Genomic DNA, 25,474 nt, shown 5'->3' on the forward strand with positions numbered 1-25,474 from the left:
GCTGGCTTCGTGTGGAGGAGTGGGGAATCGAACCCGGGTCTCCAGATTAGAGTCTGCCGCTCATCTGGAGGAGTGGGGAAACAAACCCGGTTCTCCAGATTAGAATCCACCACTCTTAACCGCTATACCACGCTGGATAAAGAGGGATAAGCATAGTGAAATCACTCAAGAGGTTTGTTTTCAAAACACTCATTTCTAAAAATCCATCAGGTAACCTCTCAGATGCATTGTGATTGATTCCCTCTTGCTTTCCAGGACATGCACCACACACCTTTCTTAGGGCAAAATTAAAGGAAGAGCTGTCCCTAAGACGAGCTGCATCGATCAGACCCTATTTCCGTGGTCCATAGCCCACCTCATCTGCCAGCATTCATCCATGTGTTGAGGCGGGCCCTCTCTAAGGGCTCCCCCTCCTGTCTCTGCAAACTGGAAAGGCAAACCCTATGCTAGAAGGACTTTCAGAATCAGGAGAGGGGCCGTGGCTCAGTGGAAGAGCCTCTACTTCGCATGCAGAAGGTAGCAGGTTCAGTCCCCGGTTTCTCCTGTTTAAAATAAACAACCACGTAGTAGGTGATATGAAAGACCTCCACCTGAGATCCTGGAGAGCTGCTGCCGGTCTGAGTAGACAATTCTTTCCTTGATGGACCGATGGTCTGATTCAGTATAAGGCAGCTTCAGCTCTCGCATTCCCTGCCACTGAGATCAGGCTGCTGGTTAGAAACCCATCACAGTGGAAAATAGACTTGATAGCTAAAGCATGGTCAGAAGAACCAGCTTGGTGTAGTGGCTAAGAGTGGTGGACTCTAATCTGGAGAACTGAGTTTGATTCCCTGCTCCTCCACATGAAACCTGCTGGGTGACCTTGAGCTAGTCACAGCTCTCTTAGAGCTCTCTCAGCCCCACCTACCTCACAGGGTGTCTGTTGTGGGGAGGGGAAGGGAAGGCAATTGTAAAGGTAGAGGAAATTGGGGTATAAAAACCAACTCTTACTCTTCATAATCTGGGTCAGTGGGGAATGGAGTTTTTCTGGCCCACCTCCCCAGCCCACGATTTCTAAGTACTGATTTGAAAGAGATCGCAGAGACAGACAAGGCCAGCTTACAGCACAGGGGATCCTGGTTTGTTCTTCCTAACGCTCTTGTGTGATGTTGAAGCAAAGAATGTAAATAAGACTTACCTTTTCACACACACCGACACCGTTCGCATAAACCTGCCAGGTATCTTGGCCAGTCACTTTGCCGAGCCTAAATCTTGTTCCCCTCCTTCTGTCCCCGCTGAGGATCTGATCCTGGCTGGCTCAAGGCATCTAGCCAAGGAGTTCTGTCGGGAGCGCAAACCTCTGGCTCACTCCTCTGGTGTGTGGCCTCTCCATAGCAGCCAGACAAGTTGCAGCGACGGGAGGGAGGGAAGGAGGGAAGGAACACAAATTATGCAGAGCAGACAGACTTGAGTGGTGGACGGATTCATTCAAAACAACCCAAATTGACTCCATCCCAGGGTTTTCCCCACTGAGACAGACTTGTGCAGTTTTCCTGTTGCTGGTGCGACTGCTGATTCCATGAAGTGGCGGGCTTCCTAGGGTTGCCAAGCTCCAGGTGGAGCCTGGAGATTTCCTGGCATTCTATCTGAGCTCCAGATGACAGAGATCGGGTCCCCTGGAGATAAGGACAGAGAGGGGAATGCAATAAAGATGTACATCTGCAGTCAATCCCTAAAGCATGGCAATTTGAGGCATCTTCGGAAACATCTTGTTTTCTGCATGCATTTATAAGAACATAAGAACCTAAGAAAGGCCATGCTGGATCAGACCCAGGCCCATCAAGTTCAGCACTCTGCTCACACAGTGGCCTCTAGGAAGCCCCCAAACAAGACACCTGCAGCAGCATTCTCCTGCCGGTGTTCCACAGCACCTAATATAGTAGGCATGCTCCTCTGATACCGGAGAGAATAGGTATGCATCATGACTAGTATGCATTTTGGCTGGTAGCCATGGATAGCCCCATCCTCCATAAGAACATAAGAAAGGCCCTGCTGGATCAGGCCCATCAAGTCCAGCAGTCTGTTCACACAGTGGCCAACCAGGAGCCTCGAGGAAGCCCGCAAACAAGACTTTGACTGCAGCAGCACCATCCTGCCTGTGTTCCACAGCACCTCATGTAATAGGCCTGCTCCTCTGATCCTGGAGAGAACAGGGATGCATCATGACTAGTATCCATTTTTACTAGTAGCCATGGATAGCCCTCTCCTCCATGAATATGTCCACTCCCCTCTTAAAGCCTTCCAAGTTGGCACCCATCACCACATCCTGGGGCAGAGAGTTCCACCATTTAACTATGTGTTGTATGAAGAAATACTTCCTTTTATCTGTTTTGAGACACTCCTTCTCTTGGGTGGGGTGGGGGTACCCTCCCATAGGATTGGCCATTTAGTCGATCGTGAAAAGAGTTAGATCTCCGTGGCAAATCCTTTCTCCGAGTGGGAATGTGGGGGGGGGGGTACCTTCCTTCTTTGCATTCCAAAAGGCATATAAGTTCTCTTCTCTTCCAGCGGGCATTTGGTGGAAGGTGAACCATTTTGAGCAGATGTGGCTTTGTTTGAATCTGTGCAGTTTTTAAAATCTTGTCACTGTCCGCTTAGGGTATTTTTCAATCCCTTCGGGTTTAGTGGATTGGCCAGTCCCCTTGACTGAGTCTGTGGAGAGGAGTCGGTACATCACTGTCTCAAATAAATTCATGCTTGATTTTGACAAACAGACTTCTCCCTTCTTCCTGTTGCCACCCAAGAACAACACGCACACCAATGTGCAACATAGTTCACATCTTTGAGAAGCTTCCCAGAAAGGGGGAGTGTTAGTGTTCGCGACGTAGGTTACGCTAAGGTTCGGGCCTTGGGAATCAGTTCCCCTGGAGTAAATGGCTCCTTTGTAGGCTGGGCTCTGTGACCTTATATCCCACTCTCCCTTCCCCAAACCCCACCCTCCACAGGCTGTACTCCCAAAATCTCCAAGAATTTCCCAACCTGGATTTGGCAACTCAACCGGAAATATGTCTCCTCATCTTGTACTTCATCAGTTTTCCCATCTAGCCGCACCTCTGAGTGCGCTATTGCTGGATTGTGGGCAAATACAGGTAGAAATAAATATTAGTAGCAACACCTACATATGATCAGCAACACAACGCAGCTTTTTGCTCCTAAAAGACATGTTCAACAAGAACACGTATGTATTGTATCCGGCTCCAGTTTAAATGTGGAAATATAAAGTTAACTACTGTCCTCTAGTGGCAAATATTAAAATAGCAAGCACCTATCTGTTAAAAGGATTAAATAGGTGAAAAATTAACTATTAAGGGCTTATTCCTGTTGCGGAATCATACATGTTAAATGGCACAAATGTCTCTAAGCAGAATCGAAACAGAACAGAACAGAAACAGCACAATATTTTAACTTGGTGAATCTTTTCCGGTTGTGGAAAGTGCCTTCAAGGCACAGCTGACTTATGGCCGACCCCACAGGGTTTTCAAGGCAAGAGACGTTCGGCGGTGATTTTCCATTGCCTGCCTGCGCATGGACAGAGAGGTCGGAGAGTACCGTGGAGTTCGGAGAGAACCGTGACTGGCCCAAGGTCACCCAACAGGCTTCCTTTGGAGGAGTGGGGAATCGAACCCTGTTCCCCAGATTAGAGTCTGCCACTCTTAACCACTACACCACACTGGCCGTTAACGTAAGGTTGATGAGAAGTAGCATGGATATTTAAGAGGTGAGGTTGGGAGGGGCTGTGAGAAAATTTCCCTCCCCTCTTGCTCTTTTCTGCACTTTCTCAAGCTCTGCAATATCCCTTTTTAGGAGTGGTGGCCAGACCTGTACACAGTATTCCAAGTGTGGTCTCACCATAGATTTGCACAACGGCAGTATGACTGCAGCAGTTTTATTGTCTATTCCTTGCCTAATTATGGCCAGCATGCAATTTGCCTTTTTTACAGCAGCCGCACACTGGGTTGACATCTTCATCCAGCGATCCAAGATCCCTTTCTTGGTCTTTCGCTGCCAGCACAGATCCCATCAGTGTATATGTAAAGTGGGGATTTTTTTTGTCCCAATATGCATCATTTTACACTTGTTCACATTGAATCACATTGGACTCACATTGAAGTCCCTCCCCTGCCCAAACCCCGCCCTTCTCAGGCTCCACCCCAAAAATGTCCAGGTATTTCCCAATCCGGAGCTGGCAACCCTACTGAGCAGGGCAGGGTTTGGGGAGGGGAGGGACTTCAACGTCATAGAGTCCACCTTCCAAAGCAGCCATTTTCTCCAGGGGAACTGATCTTTGTCGCCTGAAGAGCAGTTGTCATAGCGGGAGATCTCCAGCCACCACCTGGAGGTTCAGGAAATAGGTAACCTGTGCTGAAATAGTTTCAGGTTGGAAACCCTATCTACTGCCCCCTTCTTTGCCCCCACCCCACTTTTTACTAATTGTGCCAGGATAGGATTGCCAACTCTGGTTTGGGCAATTCCTGGAGATTTGGGGGAGGGGGGAACCTGGGTAGGGACTTCAGCAGGCTGAGCAAGAGACTCCACCCTCCACAGCAGCCTCCCCCACCCCCAGGGGAACTGATCTCTCTGGGCTGGAGTTCAGTTGCAAGTCAAGGAGATCCCCAGGGCTAGGGATGCCGGCCTCCAGGTGGGACCTGGGGATCCCCGGAAGTACAGCTCATCTCCAGACTACAGGGATCAGCTCCCCTGGAGAAAATAGATGCTTTGGAGAGTGGACTCTATGGATAGGGTTGTCAGCTCCAGGTTGGGAAATACCTAGAGATTTTGGGGGTGGAGCCTGAGGAGGGCGGGGTTTGGGGAGGGACTTCAGTGCCATAGAGTCCAATGGCCAAAGAGGCCATTTTCTCCGTGGGAACTGATCTCCGTCGCCAGATCAGTTGTAATAGTGGGAGATCTCCAACCACCACCTGGAGGTTGGCAACCCTATCTATGGCACTGTATCCCAATGAAGTCCCTATCCTCCCCAGGCTCCACCCCCAAATTTCCAGGGGTTTCCCAGCCTGGATTTGACAACCCTACCCCCCCCCCATCTCCGGCCAGTGACCAGGGCGGTCCTGGCAACCCTATCCAGGCCCACCCTGGAGGTTGGCAACCACTTATACCCTTCCCTTCAAGGACATCTGGTGCCTGGGCCTTCCCTGAGATGCTCACAAGAAAGGAAATGGTCCCTGTTGATTCAGCATCTTCTCCCAGGGTTGCAGGAAGACCTGTCATTTGCACTGGGGACAGGAATCGCTTGGGTCAGCAACAGGAGGGTCAGGTTTTGGCAGGGCCTCAATCAGAGGCCGTTTATAAGGCTCAGCTAATTCTTCCCCCCAACAGTCTGCAGTTGTGTGTGGGCGAAAACGCACGGTCGCTTTAGCCTCCTTTCTTCCCTGTTCCAGCCAGGATTCAGCCAGGATCGAACGCACGAATGTGCGTTCGATCCTGGCTGAATCCTGGCTGGAACAGGGAAGAAAGGAGGCTAAAGCGACCATGCGTTTTCTCCCTGTATCTTTTAAGGCAGTGGTTCCCAACCTTTTTTTGACCAGGGACCACTAGGACTTTTTTGTTCGGTGCAGGGACCCCAAGGTTCAAAATAAAAATTCCGGGAATTTGAAAATAAACTTTAATCATAACTGTTAGTTAAACATTAAACTTAGAATTATATTTGAATATATATATTTTATAATAGAGAACTTTTAATTGAAAATATTAATTTATTATGGGTTTATAACTTTGTTTCGCGGACCTTAATTTAGTTCTCGCGGACCCCTGGGGGTCCACGGACCCCTGGTTGGGAACCAGTGTTTTAAAGGGACAGAAATCAGGAGCGCAATTCATAGTTGAACCCAGAAGGGGGAAGCAGAAATCCTCCCAGTGATCGTTGCTTGTCTTCTTTGGGTAACATTTCGACAAATTGTTAAACATTAAATCCCATGGGCAACGCCATGCCAACTTCCAGGTGGTACCCAGAGATCTCCTGCTATTACAACTGATTCTCCAGCCAATTAAGATCCGTTCCCCTGGAGAAAATGGCCGCTTTGGAGGGTGGAGTCTATGGCATTACATGATGAGGCCCCTCCCTTCCCCAAAGCGCACCCTTCCCAGGCTCCCCCCCCCCAATCTCAAGGTTCTTCCCAGCCCGGAGCTGGCAACCCCACAGGTTAGCCCTAATGCTGGTTTATGTTCTCCAAATGTGGAGATCCTCATCCATCAGAATACCCAATGCAATGTTGTTGTGTAAGGCAGGGATTTATGGGTGTCAATTTGTTTTGCTAACACTGGGTTGGGAAATTCCCGGAAATTTGGGGGTGAAGCCCAGGGAAGGCAGTGTTTGGGGAGGGGAGGGACTTCAGCAGGACACAGTGCCATAGAGTCCACCCTCCAAAGCAGCCATTTCCTCCAGGGCAACCGATCTCTGTCGCCTGGAGATTGGTGGGCGGTCTCCAGGCCCTGCCTGGAGGTTGGCAGCCCTAGGCCAGAGGTGTATTTGTTTTGAGCTGTATGAGTTGATATGAGTTTACATGATTGGGCTAGATGCTTTTAGAAACCTCTACCACGTCCCACCCTAGTTATCCCAGTGGTTCCCAAACTTTTCAGGCCACCACCCCCTTAGTTCCACAAACTCAACCCCAGCACCCCTTACTCTATCCTATAAAAAACATTATTCAAAATAGGGGTTTGCATGACCCTCTAAAGAAGATAATAACAAAATTTCAAAACAGTAACAATTATTTGCACATCTATTCAAAATCAAATTAAAACTCGCTAGTTGAAATGTGTTCAACAGAACTGATGAACTCGATCTAGTGGTACCAGCTCTTCAAAGTCTGGGGGGAAATTCTGATAGTTTCCACCAAATTTGCCAGCATGGGGCCATAGCTTGATCTATTGTAAATTAGTGAACAACACAGTTGAAGGGGCCCCACCTCTAGCGCCCCCTTGCTGCCCTCTTGCCTCTTAGTGCCCCCCCCCCCAGGTAATCCCACCGCCCTCCAGGGGGTGATACTGCCCACTTTGGGAACCACTGCTTCTAAACCAAAAAAAAGCCCCGACCACCTTTGGCTTCCCTCATAGGAACAACATTCCCACACCGTGATAATTTTGCTGAGTGCAAATTTTGCACCACCCTTCCAAAATGATCACTTTTACATCCCAAAGTTGTGATTTTTGTGTCCTGTAGTGTGGTTTCGCCACACACTCCAGAACACAGTCTGAAAACCGCTGACCTGGAGAAAAGAATAGTGTTGTAGGAATTTGTGGAGACGGCTCAACAATGTTGAACGGTCCCGTAAAGCAGGGTCAGAAAGGGAATTGCTCATCCCATTTACTGGCAGGACAGGAGGCAAGCGTTTTATAATCACTGGAGACCGATTCAGTGATTCAGTTTAAGCAGATATATCTGCAAAAGCAGTCGCATCAGGCAACCGGAACCCCAGGAAAGCAGGCCGTCTGTGGGATTTCATCACTTGGAGTAGGGTTGCCAACTCCTGGTTGGAAACACCTGGAGATTTGGGGGGTGGAGCCCAAGGAGGGTGGGGTTTGGGGAGGGACTTTAATGGGGCATAATGCCATAGAGTCCACCTTCCAAAGCGGCCATTTTCTCCAGATGAACTGATCTCTGTCACCTGGAGACCAATTCTTTTTTAATTACATATTTTTTTAATTATTTTTTACACCTCACACACTCCTTAAACTCCATATCTACAACAAGATCCTCCTCAAATAACAAACAGAGCGGGGCTAATGCATTCTATATCAGTGAATGCATTTCTTATTAGTCTGGACTCACACTATATTCTTTACTAAAGCAAATACATAAACATTTATTCTCTAACTTACATTTAATCTAGATTATTTATCTTCATTTGTAATTAGAAGAAGAAGAAGACCTGGAGATCAATTCTAATAGCGGGAGATCTCCAGGTGCTACCTGGAGCCTGAAAACCCTAACTTGGAGGTTAATGGATGCTTGGACAGACGAACTCTGAGCCCATGCCAATGTGCTGCTCCAGGTCAGAACCTCAGCCCCCTAGATTAGAGTTTTGGGTTGTATTTAGGGTTGCCAACCTGTAGGTGGTAGGTGGAGATCTCCCGCTATTACAACTGATCTCCAGGTGACAGAGATAGGTTCAGCTGGAGAAAACGGTGGAAGGTGGACTCTATGTCAGTATACCCTACTGAAGTCCCTCCCCTCCTCAAACCCCACCTTCCTCAGGCTCCACCCCTAAAATCTCCAGGTATTTCTCAACCTGGAGTTGGCAACCCTAGTTGTACTTGGCTGCCTTTGTTAACTTCTAGGCCATCCACCTCCAGACCCGTGGGATTATGGGCTGCCCTGACTCTTCAAGGCAACATCTATTTTCAGCCGCTTTAGCCTGGTTTATAGGCTAACGTCAGGCCCAGCGGATTAGCTAAACCCCACAGGGCAGGATCCCAGCTCCACTACTCAGAGCAGATTTGTGGGGATCCTGAGGCGGGCGAGACGTCAGAGTTTATCAGCCATATGAGGCGAGATCTTCCTCCGGCTGTCGTTTGTTTAAACATTTGCCTGCCACATCCTTTGCTGGCCACTTGGCAAAAAATATAAAGCTGTAGGCCAGCTTTGGAATGGCCCACCATAGATGCTCCCAACTGGTCTGGAATAAGCTCCCACTTATAAGAAGAAGAGTTGGTTTTTATATGCCGACGTTCTCTACCTTTTATAAAGGAGGATCAAACCATTTTACAATCTCCTTCCCTTCTTCTCCCCCCCAAAACAGGCACCTTGTGAGGTAGGTGGGACTGAGTTTGAAGAGAACTGTGACTAGCCCAAGGTCACCCAGCAGGCTTCATGTAGAGTGGGGAATGGAACCCGGTTCTTCAGATTAGAATCTGCTGCTCATGTGGAGGAGTGGGGAATCAAACCCGGTTCTCCAGATTAGAGTCCGCCGCTCATGTGGAAGAGTGGGGAATCAAACCCGGTTCTCTAGATTAGAGTCCGCTGCTTATTTGGAGGAGCGGAGAATCAAACCCAGTTCTCCAGATTAGAGTCTGCTGCTCATGTGGAGGAGCAGGGTATCGAACACGGTTCTCCAGATTAGTGTCTGCCACTCTTAACCACTACACCATGCTGGCCTGCATCCAGCCCTGCTCTGCATTTAGACTTCACCTCAAAAGAATCCACGGCTCTTCCTGGATCGGCTCAGCAAACTGATGACCCTGCAATCCCAAACGATGAATGATCTCTCTCTAAGCAGATTTACACAAAGAGGAAGAAGCGTCAGGCCCAAAGAGAACCTTACTGTTTCCAGCACTCCGTGAGGGAGAGCCAGTCTTTGGCAATATCCCAGCAGATGGCAAAGTGTTGCCCCTAACTGTGTAGCTTTGGGAGAGGAGCCGTGTTGGTCTGCAGGAGAAGAGCAAGAGTCGAGTCCAGTAGCACCTTAGGGACCCACATGTTTTCTAGGTATAAGCTCCGGAAAGCTTGCACCCTAGAAATCTTTTGGTCTTTAAGGTGCTACTGGATGCTCCCTAGCATCAGGTGGGCAGACATGTTGGTCTCCTCTAGAAGAGACCCTTTCAAACTGCCCTTACACGCCGGTTGAGCAGCGGGTCGCGAACGGATTTTTTGTGTCAATTCAGACGCAACCAGTTTGGCTCCTGGCTGCTAATGGTTGTGTTTTGTTTTGTTTTTTAACCTGTTCAGACAAAACCGTTTGCATCCCATCGGCATCGCAGGGCTCTGCCACTTTTTATGAAAACTGCTTTCTCCCATTTTCAGTTATTCCTTGCGCCTCTGAGTCACTCCAGTGTGCTGTTTGAAGTGTCTGGAACACTTCCCAAAGCACCGCTATCTCCCCTTCGCCTTTTCCAGCCAGGCATTTTTTTTCAGCCTTTAAAAAATGTTCTAAGATTTGCACTATAGCGCTATAACAGCACCATCCACACGCCTGTCGCTATAGCTGAAAAAGAACGACACATGGAAAAAGGCGAAAAACAATAGTGGCGCTGTTTAACCTGGCCAGAGCGCTTTAGAGACGGCTCATAGATGGATTGAAATGGATGCCCATCTCTGTATCGCTTTACTCGGAAATGGGCCAACAACGGATGACATCCAGTTTAGAACGGTCGTCTGAAAGGGGTCCAAGAGTCGAGTCCAGTAGCATCTTGATGACCAACAATATTTCCAGGGTATAAACATTTGAGAGTCAAAGCCGTGATGAAGGTATCTGAAAGGAGCTTTGACTCTCGACAGCTTATACCCTGGAGATCTTTTTGTCTTAAGGTGCTATTGGATGCTCCACCACGTCAAATGCTACAGAGAGGCCCAGAAGAACGGGAAGTGGTCAAGTCCTGAATGAAAAGCCCTCACCAGGGCAAGTCAGTTCAAATCCTGCCCATAACCCTCGCCAATTTCAGTGAAATCGATGCCCCTGGTATTTATCTGTACTTAATTCTTGATCTGGAGCCGCCAGAGCCCTTTTGAAGTAGAAAATCATTTGCCAAGACAGCTTGTAATATAAGAAGCAGTTTTATTTCTGATTGTACAATCCATTAGGACTACATGAAGTTGGATTATGAGATTGTTGCTACAAAGCCCTCCTTGGTAAAACTGCTGCAACCATTTTCAATGATGCAGAGATACCCACAATGCACAAGTGTTATTAAAAAAATGTTATGACAGAAGCTGCAGCTAAGTACAGAAAGCTGCAGAGGAAATGGGGTCTGCGAACAGCACTCTGCTCCATTGCAAATTCGATCAAAGTTTCTCCGTCAACGCACATCCCAACTTGCAGGACGTTTTCAGTTTCCTCCACTATTGTTAAAGCCTCCAGCGAGGCTCCTCCAGATGTTTTCCCGGAAACCATCAGTACCATAATTTACTTTACTGCAATTAAAAATAAAATCAAGACAATCTCCCGGTTTCATTGCCTGTTCAAAAGTCCCTTTCAGCGATATACATGCTGACATGGTTTAATAGAACAAATCTCCTAAATGCAGAAAAAAAGTACCAAAATATGCTCCCCCAACTCAACACATAGCTAGCGAGTCATTACATAACAGGGCACATGACTTTATCGCCCCTGCGTAGATTGTGTACAGGGTCTTCTGCATAAAGTCATCATTCAATAAGTTAGTCTGACTGTCCAGCAGTGAAGCAGAAGAATACCGTCTTTTTCCGAGAATCACTCCCTTTTTCTATTTACAAAAGCAATCTTGCTTTCTCAATGAATTTAAAAAAATTACATAGTCATAATGATATTGTCAGCAAATGTCTGTTAAAAGACTGAGCTCCCCTTCGCACGCGTACCAGGCAACTAGGGGTGTAATCCTGCACACAGTAAGTGCAGCGGGAGTCAACGGGATACAAGCACCCTAACAGAATAATAGCCCAAATTAGGGTCCTGTTACATCCATGCACAACAGCACAGGAACCACCACTCCACAAAGCGGTCGCAGGGCTTGGGAGAACAGGCACAAGTATCAAAACGACACAGGCAAAGCCAATGGCCCATATTTTCTAGTTAGTGCACCAAATGGAGAAGACTCTTTGGCTAAAATCTGTTAGGAATGAACGAGGCGTGGCTCTTTCCCCTATGGGGTGCGCGCATAATGAAGAATCTGCCAAGCCATTTTGTGACCCTTGTGTTGCCTGTATAGGATGTGCTGCTCTCATTCTAAATGATCGTTTGTCCTTAGTAGTATCAGAAAATAGTCAGTTATGGTACTAAGGTCAAGTATGTGATCCCTTGGTGCCAGAAGAGGAGGGCAGGGAGCTGTTCCTGTTGGCAGCAGAGGATAGGACTCGCAATAAGGGGTTTAAATTGAGGGCGGAAAGGTACCAGCTGGATATTAGAAAAAAAAATTTACAGTAAGAATTGTTTGACAGTGGAATCGGCTCCCTAGGGAGGTGGGTGAGCTCCCCCTCACTGGCAGTCTTTAAGCAGCAGCTCAACAAGCACTTGTCAGGGATGCTCTAGGCTGATCCTGCATTAAGCAAGGGTTGGACTAGATGGCCTCTATGGCCCCTTCACACTCTCTGATTCTATGACTGGTGGTAAGTACTTGAGGATCATGGGCGGGGGGTGGGGGTAGCCCTTGAAGCAGTAACCAACGTGGTCAGTGGCTGTGAACATCAGTAAAAAGCCACAAACCCAGCCAGGATTCATAATTTTCCAGATTGTTTTGCCCCCATACATAAGTGATTTTGAGCCAAACGGTGAGCCCAGGGAACATTCACGGCCACCCTATTTCTGTACAGTGATGCAGACAGGAACAGGATGGAAAACATCCCTATGATTGTTTGGGTCACTCGACCCCCCAGCGTCACGGGACAGCAAGAGGGGCCCCGTCTCCTATGCCTCGGTGGTGATGAGCCACAAAGCAGCCCTCGTTTCAGTTCCAATTCTTCTTGCAGCCGGTCTCACTATGATTCTTTGTCTGATGTCAGCATGTTGTAGTGGTTAAGAGTGGTGGTTTGGAGCGGTGGACTCTGATTTGGAGAGCCGGGTTTGATTCCCCTCTCCTCCACATCCATGAGCGGTGGACTCTGATCTGGAGAACTGGGTTGGTTTCCCCACTCCTACACATGAAGACAGCTGGTTGACCTTGGGCTGGTCACAGTTCTCTCCAAACTCTATCAGCCCCACCTACCTCACAGGGTGTCTGTTGTGGAGAGGGGAAGGCGATTGTAAGCTGGTTTGATTCTTCCTTAAGTGGTAGAGAAAGTCGGCATATAAAAATCAACTCTTCTTCTTCATTATCCTAATGGTGTGTGAGGTTGCTTCCTTTATCTTTGGGCCCAGACTGGTTTTCTTTTTTTAGAAGAAGCATTGGAAATGATGAACTCGCTCGTCGCAACAGGGAGACCGGCGAGAAAGATCTGAACGAGCCGGTTTAACAAAAGCCATCACAATATTGGCTCCTCGCCGGGCTGTCACTTGGCGGTTCCGTCAAGACGGAGAATCGTAGCGCTGACGGGCCCTGAAAGGATGACAAGGCTCCGAGAGTCCGGACTGTGCTTTATCCTGCCTGCGTGCGCCGCACTGTCTCTTCGCGGCGCATGTGGCTCTGGAAACGCAGCTCCATGTGACAGTTCCCCTTATCGTTTTGCAGCCAGTGGACTTCACTAGGCGGGCATCTGAGGAACCCTCGCCAAAGGAGCTCCTGGAGACTCGCTAATTTGTACCTGCCTCGCTCTAGCTGCATTTTAAAATGGCCATGCGCCGATAGCAACTTAGAAAGCAGCGCAGGAACTCTTTGAGAATTGGGGTGTGAAAATCTGAGAGGGGTGTGTGTGTGTGGAGGGGGAATTTTGCTATTGATCCTCCTCCCTTTGCCAAGAAAAGTTGTGAGGGGGTCAGCTCCGTAGCATTCATCTGAGGAGAGACTGTTTCGGAGCAAACTTTTCTCTACGATAAATCTGAGAAAGGGGTTGGAAATGATAACATGCTAAGCACAGCTTCTTCATCTGCCTTCTCCAGTTGTTTTTTGTAAAGAAATTTTTTTTGCTGACAAGTCGCAGCCAACTTATAGCGACCCCACAGGGTTATTTACTTGATTTTTTTCAATTTACATCCCACCCACCATCCCCGGCCTAGGCCTAACGTTTTGATAATGTTAAACAGCATATAATATTATAAAACCACAATATACAATGAACATAATTTTTTTTAAAAACGATTCCCGATTATTATATTTAAGACAAGAGATGTTCAGAGGTGGTTGGCCATTGCCTGCCTCTGCATAGCAACCCTGGACTTCCTTGGTGGTCTCCCATCCAAATCTTGACGAGGGCTGACCCTGCTTCGCTTCTGAGATCTGACAAGGTCAGGTCAAGGCTTGCCAATCTTACATGCCGAAGGGGAGTGCCAATCCCTTGGGCCAGTGTGAAAACCCGGTTTTAAACTCTCAGAATATTCTGACCTAACCTGGTTGGCCCAGGATAGCCCAATCTCATCAGATCTCAGAAGCTAAGCAGGGTCAGCCCTGGTTAGTACTTGGATGGGAGACCATGAAGGAAGTGCAGGGTTGCTGTGCAGAACCACCTCTGAATGTCTCTCGCCTAGAAAAACCCTACACAGTTGCCATAACTGATGAGCCAGTTGAGCTTTTGGCAAAGAAACTCCTATTAGGAGCTTACGCTCCAAACTGCCAAGTTCTGCGCTATTGCTATTAAAATACGCAGAGCTTTATTAGAGAATGATTGTTAGAATATTTTACAATTTTATCAATTTTAATGTGATAATTTTAACCAGGGGTTGCTTTTATTGACCTTACAGCTTTATATGTATGGGCAGTCTGTGATTCTGCGGTGCAAAACTATTCTGTCTGGAAATTTTGATGTGTTGGCACGTGATTGGTCAGTCGACAGTATTAATAAACTTAAAGACTGCAACTTGATGGCATTTTCCACCAGAGCATTCTGAAAGCGAGGCATCTGTGCCAACGCGGCGCTGGGCTCCGACCCCCCTCCTCGGCAACCTCACGGCAGATCCAGAAGCAAACGACTGTGGCGCAAACTGGACGGCTGCGCTGCCAGTACCCCTGCCCCTCTTAGGCGCTCCAAGCTTCCTTTGGGGTTCCAGAAAATCCCAAGGCAGCCCTGCACATACACAGAGACTTCTGGAGCCACACACAGGCTGACAACGATGGAGGGAAATCCATTCTCACGGCCACACAATGTACGATAGACCCTGAGGGGTGTGTGACATGGCCTAGCAAAGTGGAGAGGGGATCGCAAGATACCTGTGTTGCCCTTGCTCTAGAGGTGTATGAACAGTAAGGTCTGCAGTACAGGCAAGAACACACGCAACACCTCCAGAGGGTTATTTGCCCCACTGATCTCCTCCCCCATCTTCTATTAGTGAAATTGGAGGGGGGCAAGAATGGATTAGAGCAGCAGCCCCCGCTGAACAAAGGGACCTGCTGGTTGGGTGCATCTGCCACGAGCCAATTCCTGGCATGTGGAAGCGGGGGGCTGAAAGACATCATTCCTCCCCTCTGGTTTCTCAGCCTTCCTCTGAAATGGTCCACAGCGTAGTGTAGTGATTTAGAGCAGTGGACTCTCATCTGGAGAACCAGGTTTGATTCCCCCACTCGTCCACATGAAGCCAGCTGGGTGACCTTGGGCTAGTCACAGTTCTCTTCGAGCTCTCTCAGCCCCGCCTACCCCACAAGGTGTCTGTTGTGGGGAGAGGAAGGGAAGGAGATTGTAAACCGGTTTGATTCTCCTTAAAAGGTAGAGAAAATCAGCATATAAAAACCAACTCTTCTTCTTCGCCAAGGGTTTTTAAGGTAGCAACTGCTGACAAATTGGGTTTCATCCTGTTTTTTTGAATTCCATGGCTGCTCAGCTTCTTTGCCAGCCCTCCGTCGTTTCCATCTGCTGACCTCCTGCGGCAGAGAATCCACACAGCGCGGCCGGTGCTGACATTGCTATAATGGATGCTGCAGGAAACACCCCCCCATCCTCCAGTTCCTCAGCTCATTTGCAGGGAGCCGTTTTCATCTGACACACAACTCGCAGCGAGGTCACGAGTGCGAATTGCTTCACGCATAAGGTAACAACAGCGATTGTCACGACGGTCTATGCATTTCTTTTCTTTGGCCGGACCCAGCAGTTCCAAAATAGTTGGGGTTGCTTTTAATCGTATAAATATATCGTTATACAAATTGGCACCTGTGGCGAGTGGGTGGGTGTTTTTGCTGACCAGCAACAAATCTTGATGGTGTGTCAAGGTGGAAATAAATAGGCCCCCATCTGCAAAGCTCTGGACTTCACATGTTCGGGACCAGAAGTTGTGGTGGAGGGCGGGATGGAGGTGGCCCCGGGGGTTGTCTTGATGGGGGAGGCCCCGGAGGAAGCTGCCTGCAGGGAGCAGGTTGTGTTGGTCCCGGAGAAGATGGGTTCTGGGCAGCCCTGTAGACGGGGTGGGGCTTCGGCAGCTTGTGGGAAGGACTGTAGGAAACAACCGTCCCGTCTGATTTCACCCGGGTGAAATTCATGCATCGTCCCTGGGTATGCAAACAGACATGAGACATTATGGTCGAGTTCTCGCTGCTGATTATTGTTAGTCATCAGCATTTTTATTTGTACAGCACCATCAATGTACCCGAGAGCTGGCATGGCGTAGCGGTTAAGGTGTCAGACTAGGATCTGGGAAACCCAGGTTCGAATCCCCACTTGCACCGTGAAAGTGACATTGGGCCAGTCACACACCCTCAGCCTGACCCTGGCAAGTATTTGGATGGGAGACCTCCAAGGAATATTAGAGGCGTGACGTGGAGGCAGGTAATGGCAAACCACCTCCCAACATCTCTTGCCTTGAAAACCCTACAGCGGTGGTTCCCAAAGTGGGCAGTACCACCCCCTGGGGGGCGGTGGGATTACCTAGGGGGGTACTAAGAGGCAAGGGGGCAGCAGGGGGTGCTAAAGGTGGGCCCCTTCAAATGTGTTGTTGGATTGGGTAGGGGGCACTGGGGTTGAGTTTGTGGATCCAAGGGGGCGGTGGCCCAAAAGGTTTGGGAATCAATGCCCTACAGGGTCGCCGTAAGTCAGCTGTGACTTGACAGCAATAAAAGAAAAAAGAAATCAATGTACCCAAGTAGCCCCTCTGAACATAAAGGAGGCTGAGTATTATTATCATCATCATTATTGTTGTTATTAAAAGCATTTTAATGCTCCCTTTCCAACCGATTTTACTTTTATTTAATTCATTATTTTTGTCATTCATTTCCCTGCCTTTCTCCCCGATGGGGACCTAAATCGGCTTCCATTGTTCTTCTCTCCTCTATTTTATCCTCACAACAACCCTGTGAGGTAAGTTAGGCTGAGAGTGTGTGACTGGCCCAAGGTTACCCAGAGAGCTACCATGGCATGACCGGGGATTCGAATCTGGATCTCCTACATACTAGTCCGGCACTCTTCACCCCTACACTATACTGGAAGGCAGTGACCAGAAAAAAACATTAAAACGTTTGAGCAATTAAAACACAGAGTTAAAATTTATAAAATAATTCAATTAAAACACAGACAAACAACACCAGAAGGAAGGCCAGTAACTGTTATTGAGGGTATGTCAGATGAACGAAAAAAGTCTCCACTTGCTGGCGAAAGGCACCAATAGAAGGAGACAGATGACTTTCCCCGAAGAGTTGCATATATGTCATTTTAGGAGAGTAAGGGCACTTGCACATATCCTGAATAATGCACTTTCAATCAATGCACTTTAACCATCGTTTGCAAGTGGATTTTGCCATTTTGCACAGTCAAATGCAGCTGTAAAGTGCGTTGAAAGTGGATTTAAACAACATCTATGCACCCTGAAGAGATTTACTCTCACTTTCAATATCCTTTTTACTAACCCTCTAGTTTTTTAAAAAAGCATGGGAGGAGGTCTCCAGCTTATTAGGGGGGAGACACAAACAGCTGGGGGGGGAGAGTAAGAATTTGTATCTTGACTTCTGCAAAGGCTCAGGATTAAAAAGAAAAAGAAAAAAGAGAGATCTTCCTTGCTGTCGTTTCACAGTGACTAATGTGTGCAAAGGCATTTCCTTACTTCCAGGCATTCACAGCTTGACATTCCAGCTCTTGTGTTTTGCCTTTCTCCCAAAGCATCAGTCTCGAGAATATTCATAGTCTATAATCAAAGGGGATCCTATGGATCACTCTGCATCACTTCCACTTCGGTGAAAGTGACGAGCACTGTCAAACTACAGTGAGTTCTTTGCTACGACACTTGATTTGTCAGACAGATGGATAATTGAAAGGCCAAGCACCGTGTTTGCCGCGGAAAAATGCAGCGGGGTGGGAACGGCCAACATGCCAAACCCAGCCTGCTGATCAACATATCCAGAGTGACATTTCCTCACTGGAGATTCTTGGAGAGAGCCTGAATCACGCCCGATTTGTTCTGGAGCGTCGACAGCAGATGAGATGTTAAGACATCCCAGCCTCATAGCAGAGCAAGAGGGGGACAGAGAGACACTAAGAGAAAGAACGTTTTTGATCTCGGCACCATCCCGCATTTAACAAGATGTAGGGCAAGCAGATTAAGCTGCAAAACAGGGCTATGGTCTTTCATGCATGGCTGTTTCACTCACCGTTACCCCTCCGACAACTTCGGGTCTTTGTGTTGATTGTACATGCCGTTTCTAACTGTCAGAGGTCACCTCGCTCTCCCCCTGCCTTTCCCCGTGTTTTGGCTGCATTTTCAAATTTGAGATAAAACAGGTCTCTGAAAACACGGGCAATATGCGGGGAAAGGCAGGGGGAGAGCGAGGCGACCTGAGTCGGAAACGGCAGGCGTAATCAACACAAAGACCTGAAGCTGTCGGAGTGGGTGACTGCCAGGGAAACAGCCGTGCATAAAAGACCAATGATTCAGCACAGCCAGCCTTTTACAAAATTGGCAAAGTAATTAATTGAAGCCTCGTATGTAAGACCCTAAGGGTAGAAGAATTCCTGAATCCCATGCTAGCTAGACCTTGGCTGTTCTGGAGGAGCATTCCAGCGCTGGTTTTGCATGGCACAGAATGAGTAATACATTTTTTTTAAATCCAAATAGCAATTCTCGAAGTGAGTGGCAGGATCCTACTAAATAAGGACTCGGGAACCCAGTGTGAGACGAGGTTCTGGCCAACTTGTAAACACAACCCGGTTGCAATCCGGTCAAATCCAAGATAATGTTGAGTGGGGGATGGCCCAGAAAGTCCAGCACTGTTATATTTAATTTCAAAAGAGGTGATTTCTGAAAGGAAGGAAGGAAGGAAAGGAACAGAGGAGACTAGTTAAAAACAGGATGTTCAAGGAAGTCAGAATCCTTCGGAAAACTTTGAAGCCATTTCAGATGCTACAAAGAGCTTTAAGAACAAATATGAAGAACAAGGCAATCTCGAAGCCGCATGCTTGTGCCTCCAGAACCCTTTTGAAAAATGGTCCTTTGGCCATCACTGACAGGTGTCACGTTGATTCCCGAAAGAGGCCGCCTGATAACATTATGCAACGTGTGCCTCATCAAACAGCGTAAGCTGCTGACAGCCTGCATCTCCGCATGGACTATCTCACCTGTCACACCAAAACAAAATCGCCAACTGGAGGTAAAAACGTTGTTCCAGTCAAAACTGTTTGGACTGACCCTGCCAGGCAAGTATTACAAAGAAAGATCTGAAAAGAGGGTATCTCCAAGGCTTTTTCCCCCCATGGTGGACTCATGAAGCTGCTTTATACTGAATCAGACCCTCAGTCCACCAAAGTCAGTATTGTCCACTCAGACTGGCAGCAGCTCTCCAGGATCCTAGGCTGAGGTCTTTCACATCACCTACTGCCTGGTTCTTTTTAACTGGAGATGCTGAGGATGGAACCTGGGACCTTCTGCATGCCGAGCAGAGGCTCTACCAGTGAGCCACAGAGCTCCAAACACAAGCTTCCTTGCACTGAATCAGACCCCTAATCCATCAAAGTCAGTACTGTCTACGCCAGAGATCTGGCACAGTGGGGTGGGCGCAGCCACAAAATGGGAGTTGGAACCAGTCACAAAATAGCTGCCACAGTGAAGATCCTTGGATGCTGGGGACACCATTTTGGGGACCCCTGGCTTAACTTGTCCCATTTGGGATCGTGTGTGTGTGTGTAAAGTGCTGTGAAGTCACAGCCGACTTATGGCGACCCCAGCAAGGGGCTTACAAGGAAACTGATTGAGCAGAGTTAGTTTGCTATTGCCTTCCTCTGCAGAGCCTTCCTTGGTGGTCTCTCATCCAAGGACCAACCCTGCTTAGCCTCTGAGACCTGACAAGATCGGGCTATATTGTGCCGCCTTCCCTCCCATCAGTACAAAGTCTGTGTTTGTAAGGTACCATCAAGGGACAACTAGCTTATGGTGAGCCCAGTGAGGTGCTTCCAAAGCAAGTGAGAAGCAGAGGTGGCTTGCCATTGCCTTCCTCTACAGAGTCTTCCTTGGTGGGCTCCCTTCCAAGTACCGACACTGCTTAGCTTCTGAGATCTGACGAGATCGGGCTATACCGTGCTGCCTTCCCTCCCAAATTGGGGTTTACACGTGACTAACTTTAGCTGGACTGGGGACCTTGGGTTCAATCGTTCAGTAATTTATGAAGGCACTGGAAGAGGCAGGCACCTGACAGTCTGAGAAGCAGGGAGAAGGGGAGATCTGCCATGTGCCTACCAAGTCGAAAATATACCTAGCCTGGAGGGAGGGCTTTTTTTTTGGCGGGGGGGGGGGAGAAAGAGTTGTGTATTAAGACTAACTGGGTATCTGCAGAATCTAACTAAAAAAGGCTGAAAATGACAATGCTCACCTCCAACTTCTGCAGTTTGGGAAAGGCTGGATAAACTATCCGGGTCCCTGGCCCTAGAGCCGTCCTCGACCCGGGTCAGGGCCTTTTCAGCTCTGGCCCCAGCCTGGGGGAGCTCTCTGTCTAATGAGACACATGCCCTTAGCGGGACTTAGCTCAGTTCCGCAGGGCATGAAAGATGGAGATGTTCCACCAGGCTTATGGTTGAGGGCAGCGACGGTACATTGTTTGGCTGGCCTCTCTGCCCTTCTCCCATTTTCCTTCCCCTTCCTATTTTTTCCTTCCCTCTTCTGTTCCTCCTCCACCCCTAAAATGGTTTTTATATGCCGACTTTCTCTACCACTTAAGGAAGAATCAAACCGGCTTACGACCACCTTCCCGTCTCCACCCCACCACAGAGTCCACCGCTCATGTGGAGGAACCCGGTTCTCCAGATTAGAGTCCACTGCTCCAAACCACGGCTCTTAACCACTCCACCATGCCGGGTAGTCCTTGGAGGTGGCCAACCTTCTGATGGACACCTTGGCAGACCTCTTCGACAAGGACATATCATAGGAGCCGGCCATTCACACAGGGCGCCATCTTTATTAAATTGAGGTTTAAAGTTTTTATTCTACCTTTTGAACGCTGCCATATTTATGTGTTTTATGCTTATTGCATTATCTGTTGAAAACTGCCCTGAGTCTGGCAGTGCCGGGGAGGCCAGGGTATAAATTTAATAATAAATAAACAAATAAAATAATTTCCCTTCTTTCTGATTCGCAGCCATGAAAATGCCGGCCAGAGCTGTGTCTATAGGGTTGCCAACCTCCAGGTACTAGCTGGAGATCTCCTGGGATTACAGCTGCTCTCCAGCCGACAGAGATCAGTTCCCCTGGAGAAAATGGCCGCATTGACAATTGGACTCTATGGCATTGAAGTCCCTCCCCCCCAAACCCCGCCCTCCTCAGGCTCCACCCCCAAAATCTCCAGGTATTTACCAACCCGGAGCTGGCATCCCTAGTCTAAGGGCTGAACTATTTTATTGTGAAGGTGTTTATGTGTTTTTAATTGTGTTTTTAAGAGCTTTTCACATTATTACGTTCTTGCTTTTGCCACAGTTTCATACATCTCTGTGTATCATAAAAGCGACGGCATTTGGCCTAACAAAAGAAATGTTGGCTTCCATGCAGTGTAAGTGTGTTTGTCCCTAATGTGACCCCTATTTTTTTTCTCACTGCTACAGACTAGCATGCCAATCCATCTGGAATTTGTTCAGGGTCAAGTTGAAATCGGAATAAAAGATCAGACTCCCAGCATCTGGCCTGGAATGTGCTTCTGGCCCTTTTCTGGACGTGGTTTTGGTTACACGTTTCCTCCTTCTTCGGAAACAAGGAACGCCAGGGTCCCCACAGCAGTGGAAGGAAATCCATTTCTCCCTCCCCTCCTCCTATACATTTGCACTGTTCACCCACACCTAAAAAAGGATATTGCAGAGCATGAGAAGGTGCAGAAAAGAGCAACCAAAATGATCAGGGGACTAGAGCAACTGCCCCATGAGGAGCGGTTAAAACACTTAGGGTGGTTTAGCTTGGAAAGAAGGCGGTTAAGGGGAGACATGACAGAGGTCTATAAAATTATGCATGGTATAGAGAGAGTGGACAGGGAGAAGGTTTTTTCTCTCTCTCTCATAATACCAGAATGCAGGGTCATCTGCTGAAGCTGGAGGGTGAGAGATTCAAAATAGATAAACGGAAGTATTTCTTCACACACCGCATGGATAAATTGTGGAACTCCCTGCCCCAGGATGTGGTGATGGCTACCAACCTGGAAGGGTTTAAGAAGGGTGTGGACATGTTCATGGAGGAGAGGGCTATTCATGGCTACTAGTCAAAATGGATACTAGTCATAATGCATGTCTATTTTCTCCAGTCTCAGAGGAGCATGCATATTATATTGGGTGCTGTGGAGCACAGGCAGGATGGTGCTGCTGCAGTCGTCTTGTTTGTGGGCTTCCTGGAGGCCCCTGGTTGGCCACTGTGACAGACTGCTGGACTTGATGGACCTTGGTCTGATCCAGCGTGGCTTTTCTTATGTTCTGATAACGGCAGGCAGTTTTTCAGAGGCTTTTCCAACTAAGTAAACAAGGCCTTGGAAAAGAGACTGCTGACTCTGTCTGCTGAGGTTTTTGGTCAGGCCGGCTGCTGGGAATTTCCTGTGCCGAACTGCAGAGGAGCAGATTTTTTGCTGCAGACAGCAATAAAGCAGCCTGGGAAATGGTTGGAAGGAGGGGGGGACATATCAGGCACCGTCTTCATGAGGCAGGCACAGATTTTGTTCACCCATCCATTCTTTTGGCCTCTTCCAGATCACGTGGCCACAAATGAATGAGGTACTCAAGAGCAGGCTGTGTGTGTGTGTGTGTAGTTCATATCTGCTTTGGCAAAAAAGGCACCCAGTTTGCTTTTTTTGTGGTTGAGCGCGCTGCCGTCTTCAGAGAACCACAAACGATGAATTCCTCGAGTGGAATTAGCAAAGTAAGGGCTTCTTTACATCAAGGGGAAGGCTGACTTCAGTCTTGTGTGGTCGACTTTTTTGTAACAACAATAATCCCCACGCTCCACCAACATATTTTCATCTAGATTTGAGCACAGTAGCATCTGAGAGACCCGTAAGATTTTCAGGGTTATGAGCTTTCAAGAGTCAAATGGAGTCATCAGAAGGGAGTTTTGACTCTCGAAAGCCTGCACCCAGAAAATCTTGCTGGTTTCTAAGGTCATCGTACCTCATAAAGCACATTACAGAGCTTGAAAAAGTGCAGGCCACCGAGATGACTATGGGGTTGGAGCATCCTCCCTGGGAGAAAAGGCTGGAGTCTGGGACTTTTTAGTTTAGAAAATAGAAAACTAAGAGGAGACATGATAGAGGTTTACAAAATTATGCACAGAGTGGAGAGAGTTGACAAAGAGGACTTTTTCTCCCTCTCCCAAAATACTAGAACTCGAGGGCATCATAGAATCATAGCGTTGGAAGGGGACCACCAGGGTCATCTAGTCCAACCAACCTGCACAATACAGGAAATTCACAACTGCCTCCCCCGCACACACACCCAGTGACCCCTACTCCGTGCCCAGAAGATGGCCAAAAAAAAATCCTTCAGGATCCCTGGCCAATCTGGCCTGGAGGGAAATCGCTTCCTGACCCCAAAGTGGCAATAGACGTTACCCTCGGTACGAAAAAAAGGGCCACGAGAGCCAAACACTGATGCAACCCATCTTTTACGGGGACTCTTGTCTTCTCATAATGTGACCAAAGTATGATAGCTTCAGTTTGGTAATTTTAGCTTCTAGGGGAGTTCAGGCTTGATTTGATCTAGAACCCACTGATTTTTCTTTCTGGCAGTCCAGGGTATCTGTAACACTCTCCTCCAACACCACATTTCAAACAAATCTACTTTCTTCCTATCAGCTTTCTTCATTGTCCAGCTTTCACACCCATACATAGTAATAGGGAATACGATGGCATGAATTAACTTGTTCTTCAGTGTTACTCCTCTTTAGTGTTACTCCTCTGAAGATGCCTGCCACAGCTGCTGGCGAAACGTCAGGAAAGAAAAAACCAAGACCACGGTCACACAGCCTGGATAACCTACAAGAACCAACTAACTTGATCTTGGTTGCTAGTGATACATCCTTACACTTCAGAATCTTTTCTAGCTCCTTCATGGCTGCCCTTCCCAGTCTCAATCTCCTTCTGATTTCTTGACTGCAGTCTCCCCTTTGGTTGATGGTGGAGCCAAGGATTAGAAAGTCTTCAGCAATTTCTATTTCCTCATTGTCCACCAAAAAGTTGAGTCCCAGAGCCCTTGTTATGTTCTTAAGGTGCCACCAAACTCGGATCTAGTTGTTCTACGGTAGACCAACACTGAACAAAACCAGCACATTTTCAGTTTACAAAGTGAAAGTTCCTATTCAGGGTCTCTTAGTAGTTGAGGCATAAATTGCTCCTGTTAGTTTATCCTGAGTATGCACCCTTGCTTAAGAAAGTAAGAAACATCGGTTCACTGAATCAGGAAAAGGACTGCCAGCAACCACCAGAAACTGTTCAGAAAACGGGACGTCTTCACTTCTGCTAACCCCTGCTTTGCACAGAAAAGGTTCCGAGATTCATTTTCTTAGGCAACTAATAATATTTGTATAAATTAATCAAGAATTCTTTGAGGTTTATACTACATCCTTTTTGTGGATTTAGTTCACCCACAGGGCACTGTGTGAAACCAAGCACTTTCGCTGGCTAGGATAACAATTCTGGCTCTGTTTGCGTGGTTAGCTAGGACTCAACTACATGATACAAGAAAACGTGTGTAATAAGAGCCCGGCGGTTCTTTCTTCTAGGTGCAGCATCTATGGAATGGAAAGGCCATTGGCAGGAGAGAACCAGGCACGGGATGGGAGTTTGAATTATATTTTGACTGCTTGGCTGTTTGTTTTCCTCCCCCTATGACCATGGGGTTCCACGCCCAGGTTTGTGCAGTAAATCTGTTTTTGTAACTAGATGAAAGAGAGAGCAGCAGAGGGATAGGGAAGGAAGAAGAAGAGGTTTTTTTTTTTTCATATGATGACTTTCTCTACCATTTAAGGGAGAATGAAATGGGCTTACAATCTCCTTTCCTTCCCCTGCCCACAACAGACACCCTGTGAAGTAGGTGGGACTGAGAGAGCTGTGACTAACCCAAGGTCACCCAGCTGGCCTTATGTGTAGGAGTGGGGAAACCAATCCAGTTTACCAGTTTAACGTCCGCTGCTCATATGTAGGAGTGGGGAATCAAACCCGGTTCTCCAGATTAGAGTCCATTGCTCCAAACCACCCCTCTTAACCACTATACCATGCTGGAAGCTGCTGAAGAATATGATGATCAAGGGAAAAGTGAAGAACACCTCCCTTTGCTTCCCTGGTGAAAATCACCCCCTCCTGAAATAACTTTGCCTAGAAGTGGCCGCTAATGGGTTCCTGTTCAACATCTTATTCAGCCCTTACACCCCAGACAGAAAGCCATAAAGGCAGCTGCAAAAACAACAAAACCCTGCTTTCTTTCAGCTTAGTTTAGCTCGGAAAATGGCCCCCTACTTTGACTCAGCTAATCTGGCCACCTGGGTCTCCACGCCAT

The 25,474-nt window shown here is 47.8% G+C and overlaps 1 protein-coding gene across 1 annotated transcript in view; it reads right to left on the minus strand.

Annotated features, from left to right (window-relative positions):
- Positions 1-15,795: 15,795 nt before the first annotated feature.
- The window catches only part of ANTXRL (ANTXR like), a 47,525-nt gene continuing 37,846 nt past the window's right edge, over positions 15,796-25,474 (minus strand). The window contains exon 18 of the mRNA XM_056849797.1: positions 15,796-16,032. Coding sequence (XP_056705775.1) covers positions 15,796-16,032 — 237 coding nt within the window. The remainder of the gene's footprint in view (positions 16,033-25,474) is intronic.

Source organism: Euleptes europaea, chromosome 5 (genome assembly GCF_029931775.1).
Source record: "Euleptes europaea isolate rEulEur1 chromosome 5, rEulEur1.hap1, whole genome shotgun sequence".
Classification (NCBI taxonomy): domain Eukaryota; kingdom Metazoa; phylum Chordata; class Lepidosauria; order Squamata; family Sphaerodactylidae; genus Euleptes; species Euleptes europaea.